Genomic DNA, 24,740 nt, shown 5'->3' with positions numbered 1-24,740 from the left:
ATATGACACAAAAAAGCACATTTTTGTTAACATTGCCAAACCCTAATCACTAGAGCTAACAAGTGTTTAATTAAATCAAGATATCAATATTAAGGAGAAAAAAAACCCCCAGATCATTATTTCCAGTCACCTATGTTTTTAGGAGGTTTTGGGTATATTTTATTACAGTAAATACAGAACTTACAAAGAGCAAACATTTCTTGCACAGAGTAGTCAAACCTAATTCTCATGGAATGCTTGTTTCCCAGCAAAATACCACTAATTCAAGCCAAGTTCCCAAGTTTGTTTCTGTCAGAACAATGCAAATGACATTTTCAAGGAAGAATGGAAGCCCTGGTCTCACAGGGATTTATAGGAAAGACAAAGTCTCTTGCACTTGTGAATGTAAAAATTACATATAGCTAAACATGATGATGCGTTCTCACATTACCAGCCTACTGATCTAGGATGAAAAAACTTGAACTAAACATTTTTCTTCTTTTTTACATTCTGATTTTTTTCCATCTCCTTTAAAAATCAGAGGTTGAATTCATAGTGTTTGTATAGAGACTGGTAGAAACCTATGTGCTTTAAAAAAAAAATAATAATCCTTTAAGATTGAATGTATACACAGTTAATTTGAAATATGGGTTTGCCTTAATGGTTTTAAAAAAATAAAGTATTTTTAAAAGCTAATTTAATGACTTCTGCTGATCTTTTATTTCCAGGAAGGTAATTCACTGTAATGTCACGAGTTTGAGACAAACATACTTGTTACCCTCTGCTGGCTGCCTCTTGTACGTTATCCAAAGCAACTGCCAAGTCTTAACCGAGTCCCTCATTCAATGACCACGCACGCACGAGTAACTTTTATGTACATGAAAGTAGTTCTGTTCTGCGCCCTTGTACAACCACTTAACGATCTCAACTGATAGCTTGTATAAATGTTTGCAGAATCAGGACCTGGGGGGTGCAGGGTGGTGGCGCACCTGGGAACAGGGACACCCATTGCTCCTTCAGCAGTAGTACCAGTGCCATGAACGTGTCGTTTGTGCTGCTCTACTGTAATTAAGGACTTGAATGATTTTGCCTTAACCTGATTTGCCTTAATTTAGTATACAAAGCCCTGCTCCAGAAAACACTTAGCTGCTTAACTTTATACCAGGGAGTAATCATGCTGATTTTTAGTAGTGAACAAGAATGGACAAGCAACCTTTGGTGGGATTGGAGCCCAGATTTTCTGGGGGTTAGCATCAAATATCTGTTAACAAATTGTATTACATTTACTGCATAATAGGATGCGTGTCTTGCCAGGACATTTTAAAGGTGGAAAGATATTTGAAGCATCTTTAAAGTGATGATGCTTATAGATTTACTACTGTTAGACGCACTGTCTAAATTAGGAATGTGTAACATACATATATACATTGCATATATAATATCTATTTTTATATATATATATTTCATCAGTTTGTCTGCTGTGTCCTTCCATTCTCGTTGACTGTACGACCAGCTTGAGACGTGCTGAATTCAACAAACATTGAATGCACTTCTACGTGAAATGTAGCATACTAACTCATTCGATGAGCGTGGCTGCAATTAAATTGGTTGGGAGGGTGTGTTACCGATAATTGTTTTGTTTCAAGAATCCAGGGATTTATTAAGCTGGTAAAAGAGGGCTGAAGTGAAAATTACAGCAGAGGATAACGAATCGCATTTCTGCATCAGCTGTGCTCAGGAGCACCGAAGGCCTGATTTTGAGCAGCAGAAAGCACTCAGAGCGAGTAGGCCTGATGGCTGGTAGGTTTGGGCCTGATGGCACTTGGTCTGTGAAACACATATATACCAAAACATTGTGGTACAGAGACCATAATGCTTATGTTCAGTGGGAATATGAGAATATGGAATACATAAGTTTTAACAGCTGAGCACAAGTAATAATCCTTCATCATTCCAGGAAATACCAAATCGCACAGAGGTCAGCCTCCTTTCCCTTAAGCGTGGACCAGAGATGACGGAACACATCCAATGGCCCTGGGCTACTAAACCACTTTGTGGTACTTGCTGGAAGTATGCTTTTCTTCACCCACAAGGTATGCGAAACCAGGTAGCTGTGAAGCAGAGTATTCTTAACTTGGCTTTTGCTGTTGTACTCAAGATAAATAAATAAGCTGTACTGGGCCAGATTAAAAATTCTGTAGTTACAAATTCTGCTCCCTTTTAATACTGAGTCTACTCCCCCTCTGGCTCAACTTAAGAAGTACTTAAAGGTAGGGTCATTTCTGAGGGCTTTAAATGATTCTTCTATCATGGCATGTTGGCAAAGATAATGATTATGAATAAATGAGTTGTTAGTTAGTTAACTGCATTTTTCTTAAAGGGCACAGAGGAGGTTGAACAGGAAAGAAAACAGCTCGGAGACACTACATCCTTCCCAGCCTGTTAGTGGGTGCATCTCCCAGTCCCAAGACAGACTTGCCTGTCGTAAAACTGAAAAGCACATTCTCATTTAGATGGGCACTGCACTAGCCAGGCTTTTAAAATCTGTTGCAAATGTTGTGAAATACAGGAAATAAAATGTTTTTAGAAAGACATTTACTGGTATAAACATAATACATGATCTCACATAACTATGTTGCTTTTTGTCAGCTTGATTATAAGACTAAAATTTTAAGATGGAAAAGTGCTGTGATTCTCTTTCTAGCATCTCTCATTTTTTTTACAGTTGTGTTTTAGCACAGGATATGCCTCTGTTCTTTGTACAGAGCAGATAGATACACTAGAGCTTTTAAAGTTGGTGTGTCTAACATGGAACTGAAATTTAATACCACCCATTTTAAATAAGTTTAATATCACTTTCTTTCAAAGCATAGTCTCCTTACTGCAAAAAGGAATCTGAAATGTTGACTTCTAACACATATCTTTTTTCCCCACAAAGATGTATATGTATTTTATGTCATAAAGCACCTAGAGCTTGAAAAGGATACTAATGGGTCCATTATTGCTCCTCTAGTAACTGCAAGAAATTCTAGTCCTCAACAGAGGACACCAGTATACTATGTTCAGGAAAAAAAATAAAAAAAGATTGATTTTAGGACACTCAAATGTCTTAAAGAAATAAATATAACAACTCATTGAAATAATGCTGATTTCTTTTAACAGACACATGGTTCATTCTATTAAAATGATCAAGTTTAGATGTTGACATATGACAAATGATATGGATGGAAGAGTTGAGAAAAGAGGAGATGTTAATCAAGGCATTAACAGGTTCTGAACCAATGACCAACAAAAGCTTGAGTAAATAACATGATTTGGTGATTAGGGATCATTCTAGACATATCCTTAAGGTGTGTGACTAAGTGGTTTTACACAAATGCCACCTAAATCTTCCTTGTAATTGAGACAAAGTCAACACAGATAATTGTGAAGCCAAATTTTTGAGCTAAACAAACTGCTGTTTCTCTAACAATTTTTTACCCTTTTTTGACTGAAACTATGTTTCTGAAATCCCTATTCTAGCTACAGTTTAACTGTCCAGTTCTGCAAAGAATTGAGCTTATTAACTGAACTTTTCTATTTGCAGATTAACTAACTGACATGACAGTGAAAAGGAAGTCATCTTTACTCTTAAAGCATAAACTATACATATTAAGGGTCCTCTCCTGTTGCTGTATTGACATGGGCTGGAAGATTGAGTGGAAAGTGACTGCAAGTGCAAGTGACCTGTAAGCATCTTCTTTTTGTTTTGGTTTTTTTTTATTATATTGGTATTTTACTATAAGAACACCTACCTTCAGAAGTCTTAACGCTGTGATAGTACTGAGATTATAATCTTGAAGAATCTAGATATTTCTGTGGCTATCTGTGACATTTTCTCATAACATTCTTATTTTAGACTTAAAAATAAAGCTTTGAATTCCTTGCCTACTGTAATGTTATCAGGACAGCACTGTCAGGTTAACAATTGGTGTATACTGACTTTCTTGGATGTATACTAAATTAAGCCAGATAAATCTGTCTTGGATTTTCATAACACTGTAGGAGTGTCAAGAACAACACAAAACATTAAAATAACAAATGTGAAAATTTGGACATGGTTCCTATGCTATACGCTGTTTAGATTTTTACTACATGCGTTTTACATGGTGACAACAGGCTTGTCTGCCTGCCTTTCTGGCTCTTCAACACCTTAAGGCCATACTGCTGGCACTGCAATCACTGCATGATGATGTTTGAAGCCAAGCCAATTGTAAGGAAATGTGCTACTGTGTTCTGTAGTAGTGAGCTGATGAAGGTCACTTCTTTAAAAGGAGCAACATGATACTCTCCAAAAGGAGAGAGGAGAAACCCCAGCCAAAGAACTGTCTCTCTTGGTCCTTTAAGTATTTATGTTCTTGAATCCTTTTTTTTACAGGGGAAAGATTTTTGTTGGGGCTTCCTTTTATCCATATCTTCTTGTATTTCCAAAGGAAAGGCCTTTAGGTTTTCATTCACACAGGGGAGGCAGAACCTTTTGGAGTAGAACAGACTACATTCCTGTAAAGAAAATAACATTATTAGCGGGATACACAAAATGGAACTGTTTAAGTTCTAGTCTCATTAAACCACATTTATATTTAGAATAATTCCAAATTAAATTCTTCTTCTAGGTTGAAATATTCCAGGAATTTTGCTTCTTCCTGTTCAGAAATTCTAACATCTGGTTAGAACTAACTGGGTGAAAAATAAAAACTGGGTCTGTAACAATCACTAACCGAATCAACAATCATGTTGCTCCTTTTAAAGAAGTGACCTTCATCAGCTCACTGCTACAGAACACAGTAGCACATTTCCTTACAACTGGCTTCTCCTTCGAGCACCATTCATGGTTCTTCTGGTGTGATCACTAAACTCCAAACAGGATTTAATGGGTAAGCTGGAGCTGGTGTTGCTGATGGATTATTCTTGGAGAGTTAAACATGAATAAAGGCATCAGTACGGATGGATCAGGACATCTTTCTGGGACTAATGGATTCCATGGGTTTTACCTAAATAGTGAAGTTTTCCTCTAAAGCTAAGTCTTAGCTTACAAAGATTTCTCCCTCCTGGGAGGATCTTCCAAGTTCCTGCACTGGTATGTGAGACTTGAAGTCTCAGAACGCTCTTCCTCGCCAATCTCCACAAAAATGGCCTAAAGGCCAACACAAGTACAAATAACGCAGGCAAGGGGCTGTAGGCTGTCACAGACTTTAGCCGCATTTTCTTCTGTAACTCCCCCCAAACCTACTCTTCTTTCTATTAATCTGTGTGCTTCTATTGCCCTAGGAGAATACTGAAAAGTATAAATAGTCTATCAATATCAGAGAGGTGTCCAATAACCAGAATAGCTAAATGAATTTAATTCAGCTGAGACAATTCAACTGAGACTTCATCCATTAACCACCTTTACCTTGAATAAATGTACTCACTGATTAAAACCTAAAAACACACATGGTACTAAAGCTTGAGCTGATGTCTCTTCTCTGAATTCATGATGGCAAAGTACAAAAGCTGTGTGCACAAAGAAGGTATTTTCCCTGCCCTTGAAATGGAATGACACTATGATCTGACATGTTTCTTTCACAGTTGGTTTGGTTAGCAAGTGTTACAGACCCAATATTTATTTTTCAACCAGTTAGCTCTAACCAGATACTAGTTATTGAATAGGAAGAAGCAAAACTGATGGAATGTTTTAATCTATTTGCAGTAGAGTTTGGACAACTGGAAGAGAAGCTTATTAATGCATTATTCCTTTGCCCTGCAGTGAGACTGAAGTCCATGGTTATCCTGGCGTGCTGATCACTAAATTCCAAATAGGATTTAATGGGTAAGCTGGAGCTGGTATTGCTGATGGATTATTCTTGGGGATTTAAGCATGAATAAAGACATTAGTTTAGATGGATCAGGACATCTTTTGGGGAGTAATGGATTCCATGCATTTTAACTAAAAATAGCAAAGTTTTCCTCTTGCCATGGTCATTTGTGGCTGGCCTTTCTCTGGGGGTTGGCTTGGATATTTACATGTTTCTGTTCTTGCTTTTGTTTCCCACGTCCCTGTCTGGACTTCAGCAGTAGATTCAGCAGATGATTATATCAAAATCACAATCAGCCTACTTCTGTGCGACTTTCAAGCCTGAGGAACAGCTTCTCTTCATCTATTGTCCTTTTCTGCACTAACTGCCAGGCACCTTCATAGTCAGAGCTAGTGTGAGGCCTTGGTATCTGAAAAGCCCTGAAACTGGATTTCAGTTGCACAACCTCCAGAGCCTATTGTTTTTTGTCTCTTGGTATCCTTAATACTTTAAGCTGCCAATTAAAAAGGGAAGATTAGAGTTTAAGTTGGCCCTGCTATTCTTGTTTGTATTGCAAAACGGCACACAGCTCCCCCCGCCTCCAGGTTAAGTTCACGCCTCCACGGTGATGGACACTGCACCACTGGGTAATGGCAAAGGAGGGGAGAGGCTTTTCCCCCTGTTCTGCAGATGGGGAACTGCGACGTTGAGACACAGCTCCTCACAGATATATACAGGTGCTCAACTTGCATTATTTTAGCTGAAATGAGTTGCCAACTTTTGCTGATTTTGGCCAGTGAGACTTAGGCAAATCATGGATATGAACCATTGCACATCTGGGCACTGTTTCCATGTACCCTTAGTCCTCCACCCTGTCATGGGATTATTCAGCCTAGTTGTTGTTTTAAAGCTCTACAAATTACACTTATTACATATAGTCAAGCCCTTCTTTGACCATTATCCTGATAGGGTTCTGTGTTTAATCGGATAATTCTTTAATATGTTTCACCCCTTCTGTGACCAAGGCAGGAGGGGGCCATTCCAATTTCAAACTTAATAGTCCAATTCAGGCAAAACTGAGCGGCCAAAGTATGCTGTCAGAGTTTATTTTTGTTTTGACATGGATCATGTCTGAAAGTAATATATACAGGGATAGTATCTTTATCACACTTGTAAAGGAAACTATGTAAAGGAAAGGTTCTGCCTAAGCATATCCAGGATTGGCCGCGCATGACTGGAAGTTGAGTGGAAAGTAGCTGTAGTACTACGTTTATCACTTAATACCCACTATCACGTCCAAGGTCAGTCTTTAGTCACCTTCTACTGAGGTGCGCAGTAAGGGATAAAACTTGCTTCCTTTCTTCTCCAAAACCCACCTCTTTTCTTTTCCTATGTTTAGTAAGTGTTGCAATAAAAAAGAAATAACAGTTTTAAATTACTAATAAGGTCAGATTATATAATTTCCTTTCGCCTTTTCTGAAAGGGAAACAGGAAGAAGGGCACTTGACCTTCCTAAAAAGTATTTTTATTATCCTCCTTTTTGTGAGGTTTTGATATGTTTTAAGATATTACAGATAATAATTAGAATTATTTCCAGTTGGAACAGAAATAATGGCACTTACCAATACACTGTACTAAAGGTTGGTTCAGTAGGGTGATGTACGCTGCAAGCTGACTGGAGTAAATTAACTGAGTGCGATTTAAGAGCATATTTGAAGAAGTGAGTTTACGAGCATTATACAAAACAGTTGCTAAGTCCTGCCTCTTATTGGCACAGCAACTGAAAAGAACAACACTTCAGCTAGCATGGGTTGTCTCATGAAAGCTTAAAATCTGATCTGTATCTAAGTCTCCTTAGATACAAAAGCTAGCAAATTAAATCCAATCCCTTTGCCAAATCAAAGGTCAGAAAAGTCTTAATTTTGCCACAGGTTAGTCTAGTACTATTTTCAATTAACATAAAAATGAAAGCACTGAAGTCACTGAAAACTTCACAGCGAATTGGTCCAGCTTCACTGCTAAAGAGGCCCAAGAAAGCATGATTTTCTTCAGCTTCAATTCTTATGTTGTAAAATTATGGAAACAGTCAGTGCAGGGCTGAGTTGATCTACTTCGGTCAAGCACAAGCCCGGACCAAAACCAATCCACAGAGATATTATCCTAACTTCAGCTCTCTGCTGCCTTGGATAAGTTTTTACTCCTCTGGATTTTTAATTTTCCCTACATGAAAGAGGAATAGTATGTGTTTACCTACTTTGTGGTGTGGGTGTTTAAAGTACTAATTATCATTTCTGCAGATCTCTTTCAATGTTACCTAAGCAGTATTGCCAAATACATTTTGAAACCATAGTCATATGTGTGATTCACTATCTGGCCTGGCCAGTTTGGTAAGAAATTTATTCTAATTATTTACAATCAAGGTTTTGCTTTGAGTGATACCATCAGGGGAATCTTGAAGACTCAGATAACAAGAAGTAAATGATTGACATATTTCCACAATAGGCAGGAATGTCAAAAAAGATTAGAAGAGACTTCTATTAGCTCACTGCTAATATCCTCTTTCTTTACATTGCCATGCCCTAGATAAACTGAAACAATTAAAAAATCTTTTAAAAGAAAAAGTCCCACCTTCATTCAGAAATGCACACTGTGTGGAAAGATACTGAGAGGCTGAAATGCTGTATTTCTGACAGATGTAACTGCCAGACTTGGAAATATCTGTTGAATCCTTCATAAATTCAAGACACTTCATTTGGGAATGAAAATAGCTAAATGTGCTCAAGTTTGCCCAAAATGTGTCTTAGTTGCTAATCCTCTGCTGTTAAAAAGGAGGGATAAACCTGACATGTCAGGGCAGGAATCAAGCTCATAAGTCCAAACTATCTGACTAGCTGCACTTGCCTCTTCCTCTGGCTATGCGTGGGAGTTAGTCAACTACCAGCCAAGACAGGGCCATTGTCACTAGGAAGATCTTGCTCACATATGAGCTTTGTCGCCACAAAACTGCCTTGAGCTACTTTGCTCTGGAAACTTGAGCCCAGCTATCAAAGATGTAACCAGAGAGCACTGGCACTTCATCTGACTCCCACATAGTCCTCAGGTAGTTCCAGAAAGGAAAAAAAAATAATCTCAGTTGCAATCCCTAGTCTGACCTTTTTGTGATTTTCATTCATTTAAATGACAGAAGAGACTTCAGAAATAGGAAACAAACCTAATCAGGAGAAAGGTGCTATTGCACACTCCTCTTAGGACATTGGACCAAATCCATCCTTGGTCCTAACTCCCTGCAAGTCAGAATAGCAGCTAAACTTGTCCAAGTGTGCCACTTTCCTTTTGGCTGTGTCTCTCCAACCCTCTAAATTTTGTCAGTGTAATTTGACCCTTTGTTTTGCTCAAGAGAATTTCCTCTAGTCCCCACACAGAAACTGTCTGGCATTGGCATATAAGCTGTCTCAGTTGCTCAGATTATCACACCTCATGCTCTGAGGAGGTCAGAGGTGTTACTTTGTCCCACCAGAACTATAGCTGGTCACCAAACATGAAAAAAATTCTGCATCTTCACCAAGTCTTTAGCAGGTCTGTTTGTTTTAAAACTCCCTCTACTAGCTACTTGCAGTAAGGATCATGTCACTGGAGCTGGGGCCGAACCACTGCGATTACAGAATGGGCTGAAAAGGTTGAATTTGAAAACTGCTAAAGCTGACACTTAAGACCAAGGTGTGCTCTTGCTAATAGCTCATGCTATTAGCTGCACTCTAGATTTAAGCATGTTACTCTAGGATAGCAAACAACCACTTTGAAAGAGAAGGCCAGGATCTGGCTGATATTAGGGCAATGGTGTCTGGTGTAACAAATACATGCTGTTGTCCATGTAAACAATCAATCAGGTGATATCTCCCCATGGGTTGAGTCATGCATGAGTCCTGACTGCTGCATGAGTCTTGACTCTCTTTCAACCACAGAACTGGCTTGCTGAGGGAAAGGAGGGAAACCTAAGTTTCCTCAATTCATTGTACTGCCTCAAAGCAGCACAGTACAGCCTCCGGACACTGATAATTGTGTAATAACTTGTCTTCATTTTTGCTTTGAACTCACAGCAAACAAAGGGGCCGGTTCTGCACTGAGTAGAAGGAATTAAGACAACTGTAATTTTAAGCCACCTTTCTAGACCTCACTCAGATTTCATAGTTTTAAGGTTGCCTACCAGCTGCTACTCAAATTCATTCTTTTTCAGAGAGCTATCATGGCATTGCACAACTCTCCTCCCTGCTCACTTTCTACATTAGCTTTTGCAAATAGGATGGCAGCCCTGTGCTGTGGATGCAAACCTAACAATCCATGGACATTTATATTTTCTTTACAGAAAAAAAAAAACCACCCTACTGCTGGTATAGTATGATCTATTGAACCTTAAAGGTCTTGACGTGGTATGTGATCTCCCTTGCATTTCCTTGTGGTAGGGAAGTGGAAAAGAGCACTCGTGTTTGTGAGGCTGGGCTGTGCTTATCTGTAAACAGAACACTTAAAGTTGCTGATCATTTTCATTTAATACAAAAAAAGCTTTATCTGGGGGAATCCACAAGAACATACAATTAGCTTGCCCTAAAAATAGGCTGTTTGGGTTTTTGCTGTTTGGTCTTTCTCTAACACGTCACCAGGCCTGGAACAAAAAGAAACGATTCAAGAAGCTTGTTTTGCTCGTTACTTACTGTACCAACGCACACTGATCTTCTACACAAACTGCAGTGAGACCCAAGGATGAGGAATTTGTCCTTGTCAGGGGTGAAAGGATCCTTCATGACATAGCTTTCTTCCAAAAGCCTATAAGAGAATAATTTCAGGCTTTTAAGGGTAGATTTCACAGTAGGGGGGAGTCGAAGTGGGGAAATTGTAGAGGCTGAAAAGGTATCAGCCCTTTCTACTTGATTTGCTTGGCCTGGTGTTGTACATGAAGCAATGTAGCAGCTATGCATCTCCCTTCCTCTTCAAAACCAACACTGTGGCTGCCTTCAGTCCTATACTGCACTTTCTATCTTCCAAAATTACGGCAATGGGTGATCCTCTCAACATTATCTTACTAGGTTTTTCTGAGTGCTCTACCTTAAAGTATTTTTTTATCTTCCATTTTTATGACAGGCACTCCTTAGCATGGCCAGCTTCAGTACCTTGTCAAGTTATCATTTCAGTTGCACAGCTTTTAATTAGAAGTTCTTTTCTAAAGCTGTGTGCATGTGAGTATAAAATTAAAAGTTTTTATTGCTCTTAGTTATGTCACTGCTGTAAAGCTAAAGTTCCCACCTCTTGAAAGCAGGAGCTACTGGCACAGCATTGCCATGACCTGAAATATGCTTACTTTATGTCACAGACTGTACTGTTTGCTCCAGGGTATTAAGGGAGTGCATTTATTAATAATTTGGCAACCTGCTTGGGAAAGACTAAGGAGCTCCAGGCAAAGTATTACAGAAGTCAGTTGGGTGTCTGCACAGGGCACCCTGCAAGGCTGGCTTATTCTTGGACTTAAACTTGGATTCTGTAGTAATATGGAGTACAATATATATTTAAAAGGTATTCTCTTAACTCATACTGCCTTCTCCTTGTCTACGTACACACACACAAGCATGTGTGCGTCTGTGAGTGTATTCCTTTTTCCTTTTCCTCTCCACTCAAACCAAAAAATTATATGGCTCAAGGCTTCCACTGTTAGGAAAGATCAGGCATCTTAACATGGCAGATCACCTTGTCAACAAGTCTGCTAGTGTACAAAGACTGGATTACCTTTGCAAAGTTTCCCTTGCAAGATTCACAGTCGTAATGTAGTCATCATCAGAGTAGAGACCTGGCCACCGTACAAGCCTTCATGTCTGGCATATGTTTCCTGCAGCATTGCATTTAGGACATGTGAGTAGGCCAGAAAGCAAGCCAATAAAGATAGTGTGTAAAGCTATTTCTTATATGCATGTACAGAAGCGTTGTGCTTCAGCATTATTGTTTTGCTTTTTGAGTGTCAGCAATCCAAATAAAGCCAAGATGTTAACACTGAGCTTGATAACCTAAATCAGCTTTGATTCAGGCTCTTTAGGAATGGATCTGATCAAAAGTGGGCCATTGTTCTGCTGAGTAGAAGAGGGAAAACCAGTAGCACCATGGGATTTGGAATGATAAAAATACAGCTGCCCAAGGAAAACAGCCCAGGCAGGTGTGGTGGTCAACAGCTGTTTCCATTTTATAAGAAACCGAGCAGTCCTAGGGGGGTGAAATGTTGAGTACATGCCTGACTTCCAGTTTCAGTAAGTTCCTGACCATGTTTGCCTGATGGGTTCATTGACCAGGATGGCCTCAACAGAGCTACAGATTTAAAGCTAAAAGTGCTTTCTTTTATGGGGAGCTTAATGTCTGCAGACAAAGTTGTAACTGCATGGTTTCTGGTCAAACCATCCCTACTTAACAGAGATGAAAAAGGCTTCGATCTACCAAAATGTAAATACGTACTAAATTTCCACATTACTTCAATGGCATACAATCTGCCAAAGAATTGTCTAATTCATGCAAAAAAGCATTGCTGTTCAAAACTCCATGTCATGTCAAACAGCTCTTAAAAACTGTTTTTACCATACGTATTTAATTCATGCGGTGTTTACATGTTGCCCAGCTGACACAGCTGTGAGGAAAGGGCTATTCCCAGAAATGCTAGGCTGACAGTCAACAGTATTCTAGTAAGAAAATAATGGTATAGGTAAATAGTGGGTTAGGAAGCAGGATGGGAAAGTTGATTTTTTGTCTTTCCTATCAATGCTGGCAATTTTTAACATTTCTCCCCTTTGGAAAAAGAAGGTCACTTTAAGTACCAAGCCTCATATTCAGAGGCAATATGGCATGTTACTGGGTTCATGCAGTGCATGTCGTTCCACAATACAAGGCTTCTAATGCTCATAGCATAAATGAAGTCTGTAATATGAAAGACTGTACTTACACAATAGAGCGTGTGTTTGGTGGCTTCTGCCCATAGTACGTGTATGGAGCTGTTAAGCCACATAGCTGACATGTGAACTCTCCTGTGGGCTGAACTTCTTTGGCAGCATCCATCTTTAAGCTACCTACAAGAAACACAAAATCTTTCAGCTCCAAAATGCAATACTGGGAACATGCCCACAAGAAGATTAAACTGATGTGGGATATCTGGCTATGCAAACTAAAATCCAATGGAAAATTGACTATTGCAGACCTTGATTAGTAAATCTTTTCTCCCAAATCAAGTTGGTTTCCCATGTCCCAGTTACATTTCCAAATTCCTTAGATATGTTTAGAAATTGCAGCCTGGTAGCCTAACCATAAAGTTCACCTATTAATTTGGAACTTGATCAGTAAAATAATTTAGGTAATGAAGCACATGGCTGTGATATGGCAAACCCTGTCCTCAATTGAGGCCTACGGTCCCCAAGTGCTTCCCAGGAAACAACTCCCTATCTGCTGTGCAGAATCCCAATCCAGCTCTGCAATGCCTATCTCCTCCCACAAACTACAAACGGAGCCGTGAAAGGGTCTGGGACCCCGCTCAGGAGGCAGGTACTAGAAAGGTATGTGTTGCACTGATTTACTACATCCTTTTCTTTGCTTCTGGTTCACCTTCGAATAGAGTTTTGGAAGCTTAACCCTGGCTCCCTGTTCTTATCTGGCTTCCTATGGAAATGAGGCTGACATAATCGCCCTGTGCCTAGATAGTGTTGGTCCATTTGAGCCACACGGGACAGACTTAAAGTTTAGGTCCTATAACTTTTATGAAAATAGGCTGAACAGGGAGACTCTGCTTTACCCTCATGGAAGATACCCATATATTTCTATAAATCAGAGAATCTGCACATACGAAAGCTACTGTCCATCTGTCTGAAAGACTTCAGACACCCATTACAAAGGTGTAACTATCAGTCACGAGATACAAAACATAGGAAGCCATGCTTCATCAGCTTTGGTGCTTACAGGATGACTTGTTTAAAATCTTGGCTATTGATTTACATTTGGGAGCTTACCCTTCATAATACCACTTTAGTTGAGAGTCACACCCTGAGTTTTTCAAAAAGCATGGTGTGGCAAGTATGCTTTTAGGACTGATTTTGGTATGTATGCACGATCAGATCAAACACAGCTAACCGTATACATGTCTCAAAATTGCACCCATCCATGAATGAAATGTGATGGCTTGTTTGCAAGTTCAATATCTTTGCTCACTTGCACCGTTTTCTTGTGCAGTTAGCAAGAAAACTCAAGCTTTTAGCTAAAAGCCCTCACACTTTTCATGACATGCAGTTTTCTGCTGCAAACCTGTCAGCTTTTTTAAGTGAAGTAGAGCTGGCATCAAGCTGTTAGGGAGGTGAGCACTAAGAACTTGGATTTGGGCAATATCTCAGCTGTTAGGTTGTGTGTGCTCACAGCTGAGCAGATATCCAGCCTGCCAAAGGACAGCAGGTCATTCCCACTCTTCTAGCTTTGCAGCCATACCCTTCCCTGGCAGAGCTGATTCAGTTCACTAAGGCCATGTCTCTATTTATGTTTTAGCTCAGCTCAGGTGTTTTCTTTGGGAACAAATTGCCTGACTGGCCCCGCTTACCACACTTGGTTTGCATCATGGAGCAGTCTTAAAGCACACAAACCCAACAGTTTCAGATGAAACTAAACTGAAAGGTGTGCTCCAGAAGCACACCTAATACACTCCAACCTGAATGCCCAACTAATGGCCATGCAGTCTACATGTTAGGACCAGAGGTAAGCTGAAACATCCCGAAACAGAGAGTAGGCAGCTGGTATCCAACATCAAACACCTTGGTCTGTGGTTTCACTCTTACTGCATCACACTAGTTACTAATGTAGTAACAAATAAAATAACTACCCTTTTTTTTTCCTTCCGATGTCTTCTTTTCCTCTTGTTTTAGGGAACTAAATTGGCTTGCAGAGGAATCCAACAACTGCTAACAGTAGTACAAGGTAAGAAGCAAAACTGCACAGCCAGGAGAAAGGGAGGGCTGAGATAAGGGACCTGTATTTCCCTCTTTCAATGACAGTAAGCTGCTATTTCTGCTCACCCTATGTGGTGAAACTGAATCCTTAGAGACATATGCTGCTAAGGTGAATTAGGGGCAAGGTGAAGCAGAGTTGTGATGACTTGTCATCTAATGTTCCAGAAGAACAGGGAGCCCCAAGATCCTCAGAGGTTACAGAGGCTTCGTAACAGACACCCAGTTCAGAAAGACCTAACCTGTTAAATCCTGAAGCTTAATTTTGGGAATAACCTCCCTTACCCCATCATTCCTTCACCATCAGCCTTTCCACTGCCATTCCTGGCATTTCAGTAGTACAGGGAGTTCTTCAGATATAACACAAATGGGGCTGGATACTGGTTTAATAAATAAATCCAACTCGTGAATACCTTAGGCAACTACATTTTTTCAAAAGTGATGTAACCCTTAGATATCATGTATTTTCCCTACCTCACAGGGATGCTTGAGAGAACTTAATTAACTAAAGTGCTTTCAGATTTTTCAGTTAGATATAAGGCATATACAAGCTACCTATTTCTCCCTGTTTATTACAACTGGGATTCTTCAAACTATATACAAACTCAACTAAGAAGTCTGCTTTTTGAACCCTGCATTTTAGGATTACCAGATAAGTCCCCCAAACATACCTAAATTTATCTTTTCTGTAGGTAGTAGCAATACCAAGACACCACCTGTCTGAATGAGATTCAGTCCAGAACCTTATATGCAATTTTTTGTTATCAATCCTTTTTAAAAAGGAGAAATAATTAACCCCATAGAGGTAGAGTATGGAAAGTCACTTGAATCAAATAGAGAAGACCATCATGGTGATCTTTTCTTTAAAATAATGCAAAACACTAAGAACAACAACAACAAAAAAAGAGTATTTATGGCAGTGAGGATCATACACTTTGGAATGAATGTGTCCTGATTCCAAGTCAAAATAACAGCCCTGGGTTCAGAGCTGAAGTACGTTAGATATAGAAACACCTGCTGTCTTATAGACCATTGGCATGTAGAGCAGAATCTGTTCAGTGACTACCACTGGGAAGGAATGATATCTATGTACAAACAGGTTTTTGGCTATGCCAGTTGAAAAGCATATGATACTGCCTGCAAGGCACAGATGAATTTCTGATGCCTTCCATTTTACTCCCAGCTTACAAGTCACTGATATCAGCTGTACCAAGTTTTATTTCACTGGGAACATCATTTGTCCTGAGAGCTTGTCTACATAGCAGCACTTGGGAAAGTTAAGGTCACTAACTCAAGGTGTGAAGTTAATGAACGTACAGATTTCAGAGTGAATGCTCCCACTGAGAACTAAAGTTTGCTATATAACAAAGTAAAGACATTTTCCTTCTGAAGAAAGAAAGTTAATGGTAAATGTTATAAGCTTTTAGTTTATGCATGTGCTTCACACCGCTAGTCTAAACCACCAAGCAGACAAGTCCTAAGATGCACTCTCTCACAAAGCTTCTTGTACTTCCAGAAAGCTCGTATGCAATTAAAGGAACTGTATCTTTATGTCAGATAGCAAATGCACAGAAGCAATTCTGGGATAAACCAATGTCTGTCTCAACTGTGGTTTTATCACAAAGTAAGCTCATTGGTTTGGCCCTGTACACCATCTTAGCAAGATGCCTGATATGACAACTATGACAAGGTGTCTGCCTCCCCTCCAAGCAGACATATGAAGCATGAAGTGAGAACTCATTTCTTTCTAGCATACCAACAACAGGATGAAGAATCTCTTGAAGATATAAAAGTCCAGGGCACTAATCCCTTCATAATAATGACAGGCAAATTTGTGACCTCAAGTGACTCAAATCATCCCCAGTGCTACCACTGGCTTTTTTTCTTTTCCTTGAAAAGCTTTGAAGCAGCACCATGTCCCAGTAACATGTCAAATATCTGGCTGGCTGGTATGTACTGAAGAAGTCTTTTAGAACAGCTTGTTTAGAACTGAATTCTGCCCAAGCGTTTGCCATTTTGGCTGGAAGCCGCAAGGTACTTAAAACACATACTTACTTTAAGCACATGCATAGCTCTTCTGAAAAGAACACGGCTACCCACACATGCTTGATTACGAAGCAAACGCTGAACTAGCACACTCAGCAGAAACCTGCCAAGTCAAGCCCAGAATGCTGCAGGACGTGTGTGAGGTTGGCCCACATGTCACAGCAAAAGGTATAGCACACAGATTTGAATGCCATACTAAGGAAATAATTGCAGTAAAAGAAAGGTGCGGGTTAGATAGTGCTATAAGAGTGTTTCTCCATGCTGCCTGTGACTGATACATGATATGGATGTGGGGAAATGGCTCTCAGTGCAGTTCTCTGGGGACTCCTAAAAACTTCAGGGCAGTTCTGCTCGGAGCATTCTGCTAACAGCCCTGGAAGGCATGCCAGAAATAATAAATCAGCATTAAATTGTCAGGGTCAGTGGCAAAGTAGTGGCACAGATAAGTAATCTGATTTTCTTTGCTTCAAACCTCATTAGCACAAGTCTTTGCAATGCATAGGTTAAGCCCCTCTTAATACTCCACAGGAGACTCATGTATTTCTGAGTCACTGATAAACTAGAGAAACTATGTAAGAAACAAACTGCCTAGAACAGACATAGACTTTGATTTGAAAGGGTGTCAGATAAAACCAACATTGACACGCCTTTAATCCTCTCCAATTAAACCCTTGTTTCTTTTACCTGCCAAGATTTTCCTGCAGTATCCACTGTTGATGACGATGACCTATTAAAATATTCACAGCTTGATTCTCTACGGGAAGGAGCGCTCTCTAATAGAAGGATGGGAGCCACTGAGTTCATAGCCTGGTAAATGCCAAGTTATTTTGCACTGTTTAGTGTGATATAAATTTAAATACATTACAGCACCAGGAATATACTCAGCTCCTTCAGAAAAATTATCTGTTGCCTAGTTGGTCAGGTAATAAATGAAACAGGAGAACCTTCTTACTTGCTAGTTAATCCCCAGCTGAACAACTCTCTCCCTCCAGTTCCTTCATGTTATTGCCCTGAAGGCATGTTTAGGTCACCTGTTGGCTGCCTCCCTGCTCTTCCTTTGAGGTGGGTTACTTTGGGTTCAGCATAACAAATTAGCCCAGGAATGCAATTTCACCAAGCGTGGTCATTTGGAGCTTTTACGTGCATTACCTCTCCCAAAGATCACTTGATTGAATTAAACCTTGACTTGTTGCAGCAACTCCTCCCTTCAGGCTGGGGGGATTGTGTGCTGGTATTGCTATGCTCTCTCTGCTCTGAAGAAACTGAGACCACTGCAGCACACAGGCTTCCCTCTAGCTATGGGTCATATACCAGGCTCCAAGCCCTGCTTTTTAACGACAGCTTATGTGGATTCCCTGTCAGAGTAGGATAAACAGCCTAGGTGGTCATAGATGTGAGCGAGCGTGTTTTCTGAACAGTTGTAGGGAATGTTTGAACAGGGTGTGTCAGAAGAAAGAGAAGAGTAATACAGACAAGCAAATCAAAATCCTTCCTTAGGTAAAAGGCTTTATGAACACAAGATGAACCTCAAAAAGGCATCGATTGATAAGATGCATGATTTAACAAAGCTGAGAAACAAACACTTAAAAATAAAATCTAACCCAAGTAATCCTTACTTGAATATGGCAGGCAGCCAGCTCTGGATATGACAGCATTTCATAACGAAGAATCTCAAATTAGTTGAAAATTTAACAGCTTCACACAGGAATGCTGCAAGAAGGCATTAACCGGTGTATACCACTGTCCTCTAGTGGTCACATCGGACCTGTACAGCCCCAGTGACTGGCAGTATCACGTACTAGCTGCAGGGAATTCTTGTTTCAGCACCTCAGCTGTTTAGAGTGACTCAGTTGTAAAAGCCCAGCTAAGTGGATCACACAGTAAGACTGAATGACAGAAGAAAGTAAAAGCAAGCTGCCCAAGCATGCATAGTAGAGGCCATCTCCATGTCTGGTTGCAGAGGCACAGCCAATGGTGGATGTCTTTGCTGTGTAACAGAACAAATAACCTGACAGGAAGGAGAACTACAGTGTCATTAGTTCTTCCTTTCCTTCCCCCCAAAACGTATCTATGTTCATATCTGGTTTTCTGCTCGATCCCCCTCATTGCTCTTTCTTCTCCTTCTCTTCCAACAGGCCTTCCTAAGCAGAGTACAAAGCTTATCACATCATCATCCACAATGCCATTCTAACATTCTATATGTAAAATGGCCTAGAAATTAAAGGAAGGCAATGCAAGCTTGTTGCTCTTCTCACAGCACAGTTACAGGGACTTACTGGAGAGGAGGTAATGCTGAAGTGTTTGCTGAAGTGAACATAAGTTCTGGATTACAGTTAATCCTTGCCAAAATGGGGAAAATCACACCTGAAGTCTGATTTCACTAAATCTCTGTTCTGGTATAGCCGCAATAAATAAGCATGCTATGGCCATAGGTTACCCCCTGCTCTGAACTGATTTTGTCTTCCTTCCAATTTGTAGCTCCCTATTAATAGCTTTGTTAGACTAATATCCATAGGGGGGAAGAATAAGTCAGTAAGGCTCTATTAATATATAAGTGATGATGATTCCTTTTAAGTTGTCCTTTAAGAAAAGTTATGGGGAGCCACACATCTACCATTGAAAGTATCAGCTTGGTTAAGCACAATCTAAACTTAGCACAACACTTTCCAACAGAGTCTAAAAATAGGAACACCAAGATTTTGTGGAAATATACGAGGAGAGGCTAACAGTGTTTTGGGAAATAAGACACTGCAACTTGACATAATCCTTAAAGAAATAAATACAGCTCCAGTGATTCATCTCCTTACAGAAAATAAAGTTGGTACTGTAAGGAAATACTCAGCCCCGACTACGTGGGGTTGCATGTTACGATGTCCTTGCTGTGACAGCCAGTGCCTACTTTCCCCTGTGACCAGCAAGATCTTCAGTATTAATATACTTGGGGAAGAGAATTCTTTCCAGTAAAGCATGACTGAGGCTCTCAGTTTGTTAGGACTGAGCTCAAGTTGAAGACTGCATAATAAGTAAAGCAAAACCTTCAAAAAAAGAAAAGAAAACACAAAACTACTGGAGGAGTAGAGGGTATGGGGTAAAGAGCACCAGCTTCAAGAAAGCCTGAAATAAATAAAGACCTGTACCAACTATAGATATAACTTTCTCATGCACATAGCCCCACACACCTTCTTACAGGCATGCCCATTTCCTCTGAAAGACATGTTCCTCAAGTTATCCCAGCTATTGTGAACAGTGAGCACAAGCAAACACCAAAAAGAGGTTATTTCCAGCATAGCTGATAAAGCAAAGAAGTCCACTGTCACTCAACCCTTAGAAAGTTTTCCTTTCCAGGGCACTTGCTGGGAGTTCCGTCACAAGAATTACAAATAGGTGCCTTGTTTCACACTTTCACACAGAGGTCATTTCGGTTTTGCCCTTTTGATTACAGTTTACAGTGCAAATTAGTCCTTCAGTCAGGTGCTAGCAGCTTCAAGACTTCCTAACTTACCCATATGGTAAGTTCCTGTTTTCTAGCCATGTAGCAATATGAAATAATGTGAATTCAGCCAGGCACAGTGTGAATTTTTAGCACATTTTCAGGTTAGTCTGTTTGCTCCTCTCAGAAAGACTTTGCTTCCCAACCAGTACTTGGATTACTTTGCCTAAAAAATATGCAGGTACTAAGGCTGCACTTACTTCTTTCAACGCCTTATACTCTCATCAAATAGGTATCAAGGCATATATACAAGAACCACTTCCATAATTTTCTGTAGGACACAGAGAAATGATACTTGTTCTTAGACAGCTGGAGACATGTTTTACCATAGACAGACAGGCCATTTCTTTTGTTCATGCTCTGCACAGCCTGTTCTCCAGAGTGTGTGTGCTTATACTGTTTCATTCCAGAAGTTCTTCTGGACAAATTTACTGCTCTATTTATCATGGGTAAAGCAGGAGGAAGGTGGGTTTTTCACATGTGACAAATTTAATCATGACTGGAGATGTGTGGATCCTAGAATTCACTATAACTAGCGTGGACTGCTCCTACTGGGTCATATGCTAGGAGGGCAGACATGCAAAATCTTTGCAGTTCTGCCTTTTTGCGCAAGAAGCTCAAAATCCAGTGAGAATTAGCAGTATCCTCAATGCATCACAGATATTTAAATAACTTTCATTTGACTTCAGATCTCTGTCTGTTCAGCAAGCATAGATGGGTCTGACTAAGATTTCACTGACGTCCAAGAGGAAATTGTGGACTGCAGAGTGGAGCTAATTAAGCAGCAGAGTTGATGGGGTCTTGATACAAATTTTATATGCTGTATGTTTATGTTAAGACTTTTTAAAAGTACTGTCTATAGCTATAGAGAGATAGATAAGGCTTAAGAACGCTGTGATGTTTGTTACAGATTTAAATGCATGTAGGCAGAAAGAGACTTCATAGGAGGCAGCATTGCTCATGTGTTTGCTGGCCAGTAAAAAAGAAAACAGAAAGAGCAGGTGGAAAATGCCTTCACCAGCATTGAGAAAAGGAACATAACAAAACACTCACTGACCCTCTCTTGCTTTATCCTGGCCTAGAGAAAAAAAAACAAAACAAAGAACCCCAAACTGTTGCAGTCACACAGATAACTAATGTATTTCTTACTCCAACTCTCAGGTTTGTTCTTATCTATTGGGAGTTTTGGGACTCTTTACAACTTTTTTGGTTTATTGATTTTTGTGCTAGTAAAAGCACTGCTTTAGCGAACAGGCCAGTGCAAAGGTAATGTACAGGCTAGAAAGTTTATAATCTCAACAAGCCTGGGGAATAAATCTCCATGCCAAGTCAGGTTAGCAGCGGGATCCAAATCTTTTCCTACCATTATCATCAAATAAAAACCTTCTTTGGTCAGTAGACCTCCAGGGAATCCCAGAATGCTGCATCTGTGCAGAATAAACCTTTCAAGGGATCCTCCCCTGTTCTTGATATAACCTTGTCATATTTGTAGAGATGACAGATGTACATCTTGACTCTATTTGAGGCAAGACAAAAAGTGAGACAAGGTGTAAAGTAATGTTCTCATTATAACTGCTACTTTGCCTGGCAAGCTTCTCCCTTTACATGGGAAATTAAGGCATGAGAAAAACATTTTTTGGCAGGGGATCCAGAAGCACGAGTTCTTAAATTTTGTTTATATAAAACATAACATTTCAATTGTAAGGATACAATTAGTGTACCATTTTCATGTTATAATTAGTTATGCTGACAAAAAGGGGTTCATACCAATACAACTTGTAAACTATACCAATTAAGGGAAATTAATCAGCATATGGTATCTTTGCACTGACATACTTCTAGTGGTCCCTTCAAGGTGGTATATAGATAACATTACAGTAGGGGAACAACCCTAACTGGAAAAAACCATAACCAATGCACAAACACATGAGTACTGGTATAACTAACTACTAGTACATAAATCCAATTCTTTGACTCACAGATGCCTAGACATGGAAGACAGCTCAAGAGATTATTTAGTCTATCATGCACAAGGCACAACTGGCTTTATTTTGATGGCATTTTGCAGCGTTTATAGATGCTCCTACCACCCAAGTGCCTTAGGGACAACTAATAGGTCAGTGAGCAAGCCTGGATTAAGTGTCAAGAAAAGCCACATGACCAACCTCTCTCCTTAAGCAGAGAGGCCATTTCTAGCATCACTGAGATAGAGATATTTATTTGGGTTCTCCAAGCAGATTCAGAGAGAAACTGTGGTATCCCATCTCTCATACATCTTGCAAACTTCCCACCTCCCCCTTGTTTTTCAAGAGGAGTTGAGTTCTTGATTGTTTCCATGGCTCTATGGTCCTCTGAGTCCAAAGCTGTGATCCCAACACCACCTTGTTCAAGTGCAACCTCAGACTGGAAATGCCTACATATGACAGGAAACAAGGGTTTCCCCTTAAGTTCCCTAGACTCCTTAAAGCTCCTTCTTTGTGTACGTCCAAGAGCAGTCCCCTCAAACAGCACTGAGCTTCCCTGGAATCCTCTCCCCAGTCCCCTTCGAGGCTGCATCCTGTAGCTCCAACCTCAACTCACAAAGTTCCTCAGAAAAAGCAATCTGTGGCCACTACATTCAATTACACAAAGAATATACTTTCCATTAAAACCCTTGCACAGGAAAAAAAAAAAAAAAATCAGAACCAAGCTTTGGCTCTAGATCCAGAATGATGAGTGTCTCCCGTTAAGCAGCCCCTGTGGAAAGCAGGCCCCCCTCACGCTCTGTCGTGACCCGGACTCTTCTCACCTTTGCTTCTGCGGTTTGAAGGGGAAGGTCCCTCCACTCAGTTTAACTTAAAAGGCACTCCGGAGGCGGGAAGCGCAGGTTTTGCAGGTGTTAAACCTTCCCCGCTCCCACCAAAGCGGAGGTCTGAACTCTGCTCTCCCGCCTCAGCAGCCGGGCCTCGTCGACTCGTCGCCTTCAGCTGAGCCAGCGCGGGTCCTGTCCTCGGGAGGGCCACCGGCTTCCACAGAGGGATCCCGGCTGGTCAGGAGAAAAGAAAAACCTTTTTCACATGCTAGGGCAGGCGGTCTGCCGAGGAGAGCTTAAAGAGTCACTCCTTTTATTTTGAATAATATGAACTACTCGCAGCCACCGTTCCCGGGGAGCTCGGGTTTCCCGCGCAGCCTCTACACCGAGGGCCCGCCTGCTCCTCTCCCGGGGGGGAGGGCGGGAAAGGCCGCCGCCCGCTTCACCCCTGTACAGCCACCCACAGGCCGCCACGGCGCGGCACCCCGGCTTTCCACCCGCCCGAACTGCGCGGCACCCACCGGGGCCGCGGCGGCCATCACCGGCCCACCCGCCAGGCCGCTTCCCGCCGCTGCGGCGTCAGGGCCCGGCGCCCTTCCTCCCTCCTTAAAGGGCCAGCGCCACGGGACGCCGCCGGCCGAGGGACGCGACGCGCCGGGCCCCGCGCCGGCGGCAGGTGGCGCTGTGCGCCTGCGCGGCGGCTTCCCGCCCTCCTCCTCCTCCTCCTCCTCCGATCCCGAAGGTCTCTGGAGGTCTAGGTGCTCTGAGGGAGGGATGGAGTTTTGGCTTTGGAAACGTCAGGTCGTACCTGGCCGCCGCGCCCCAGTGTCCGCGAGGAGCAAGGGACTGAGGGCCCCATTGGCGACACCCTTTTTTTATCCCTTGTGCTCCAAGTAGGAAGGATTTTCCAGCGTTTTCAGACCTCAGACTGGTTTTGCTCTTATATTAGCACGCGGTCAGCTAGAGGCGAGAGTCCTGCTCAGAATCCTGAGGTAACTCCTTATGCATCGCCTCCCTGAAGGAGGGAATCCTGAGGTAACTCCTTATGCATCGCCTCCCTGAAGGAGGGAATCCTGAGGTAACTCCTTATGCATCGCCTCCCTGAAGCGGGCATCCGTCCCTGTGTGTACTGGCTCTGGCTGGCATGGAGTTAGTAATGGCATCAGCTAAGTTGTGCTTAGCAAGAAAACTGGAGCGAGGAAAGTTTTTTGAAAGTAACTTTTACTCGGAGACTGGCTGGGCAGCCATCTGTCTGCAGGTGGTGAGTGACCGCTTTTGCATCACTTGTGGGTTTGGGGTTTTTTTCCCCCTTCACTTCTTAAACTGCCCTTATCTCAACCCTGGGGGTGTTTTTTTCTCACTTTTGCCCTTGGAGTCTCCCCTCATGGTGCTGGGAGGGGAGTGAGCCAGCAGCTAGGTAGGGGCTTACCTGCCAGCTGGGGTCAACCCACCATACCATGCCAGCCAAGTACCACTGAAACTGAGGCAAAATAGTATGGAGGAAATCTGAACACAATCACTAGTAGGTGGTCGAACGTTTAAAAAGTCTTAAAATGAATAATTTATTTATGAGCACTTCTTTGAAATACAGGTATTATAGAGTAAAGGTGATCTTG

The 24,740-nt window shown here is 41.2% G+C and overlaps 1 protein-coding gene across 1 annotated transcript; it reads right to left on the bottom strand.

The window, feature by feature from the left end:
* Window positions 1-231: 231 nt before the first annotated feature.
* CDPF1 (cysteine rich DPF motif domain containing 1) lies at window positions 232-23,782 on the bottom strand. Its single transcript, XM_075051793.1, has 5 exons — window positions 23,646-23,782; window positions 23,122-23,358; window positions 12,763-12,886; window positions 10,502-10,613; window positions 232-4,518 (listed from the first exon to the last, which is right to left on the bottom strand). Exons 3-5 carry the CDS (start codon window positions 12,873-12,875, stop codon window positions 4,369-4,371), a joined length of 375 nt encoding a protein of 124 aa, XP_074907894.1. The 5' UTR covers window positions 12,876-12,886; window positions 23,122-23,358; window positions 23,646-23,782; the 3' UTR covers window positions 232-4,368.
* Window positions 23,783-24,740: the final 958 nt, after the last annotated feature.

The sequence above is a fragment of the Buteo buteo genome, chromosome 19, assembly GCF_964188355.1.
Source record: "Buteo buteo chromosome 19, bButBut1.hap1.1, whole genome shotgun sequence".
NCBI classification, from domain to species: Eukaryota; Metazoa; Chordata; class Aves; order Accipitriformes; family Accipitridae; genus Buteo; species Buteo buteo.
This window is presented reverse-complemented; position numbering and strand designations above follow the sequence as displayed.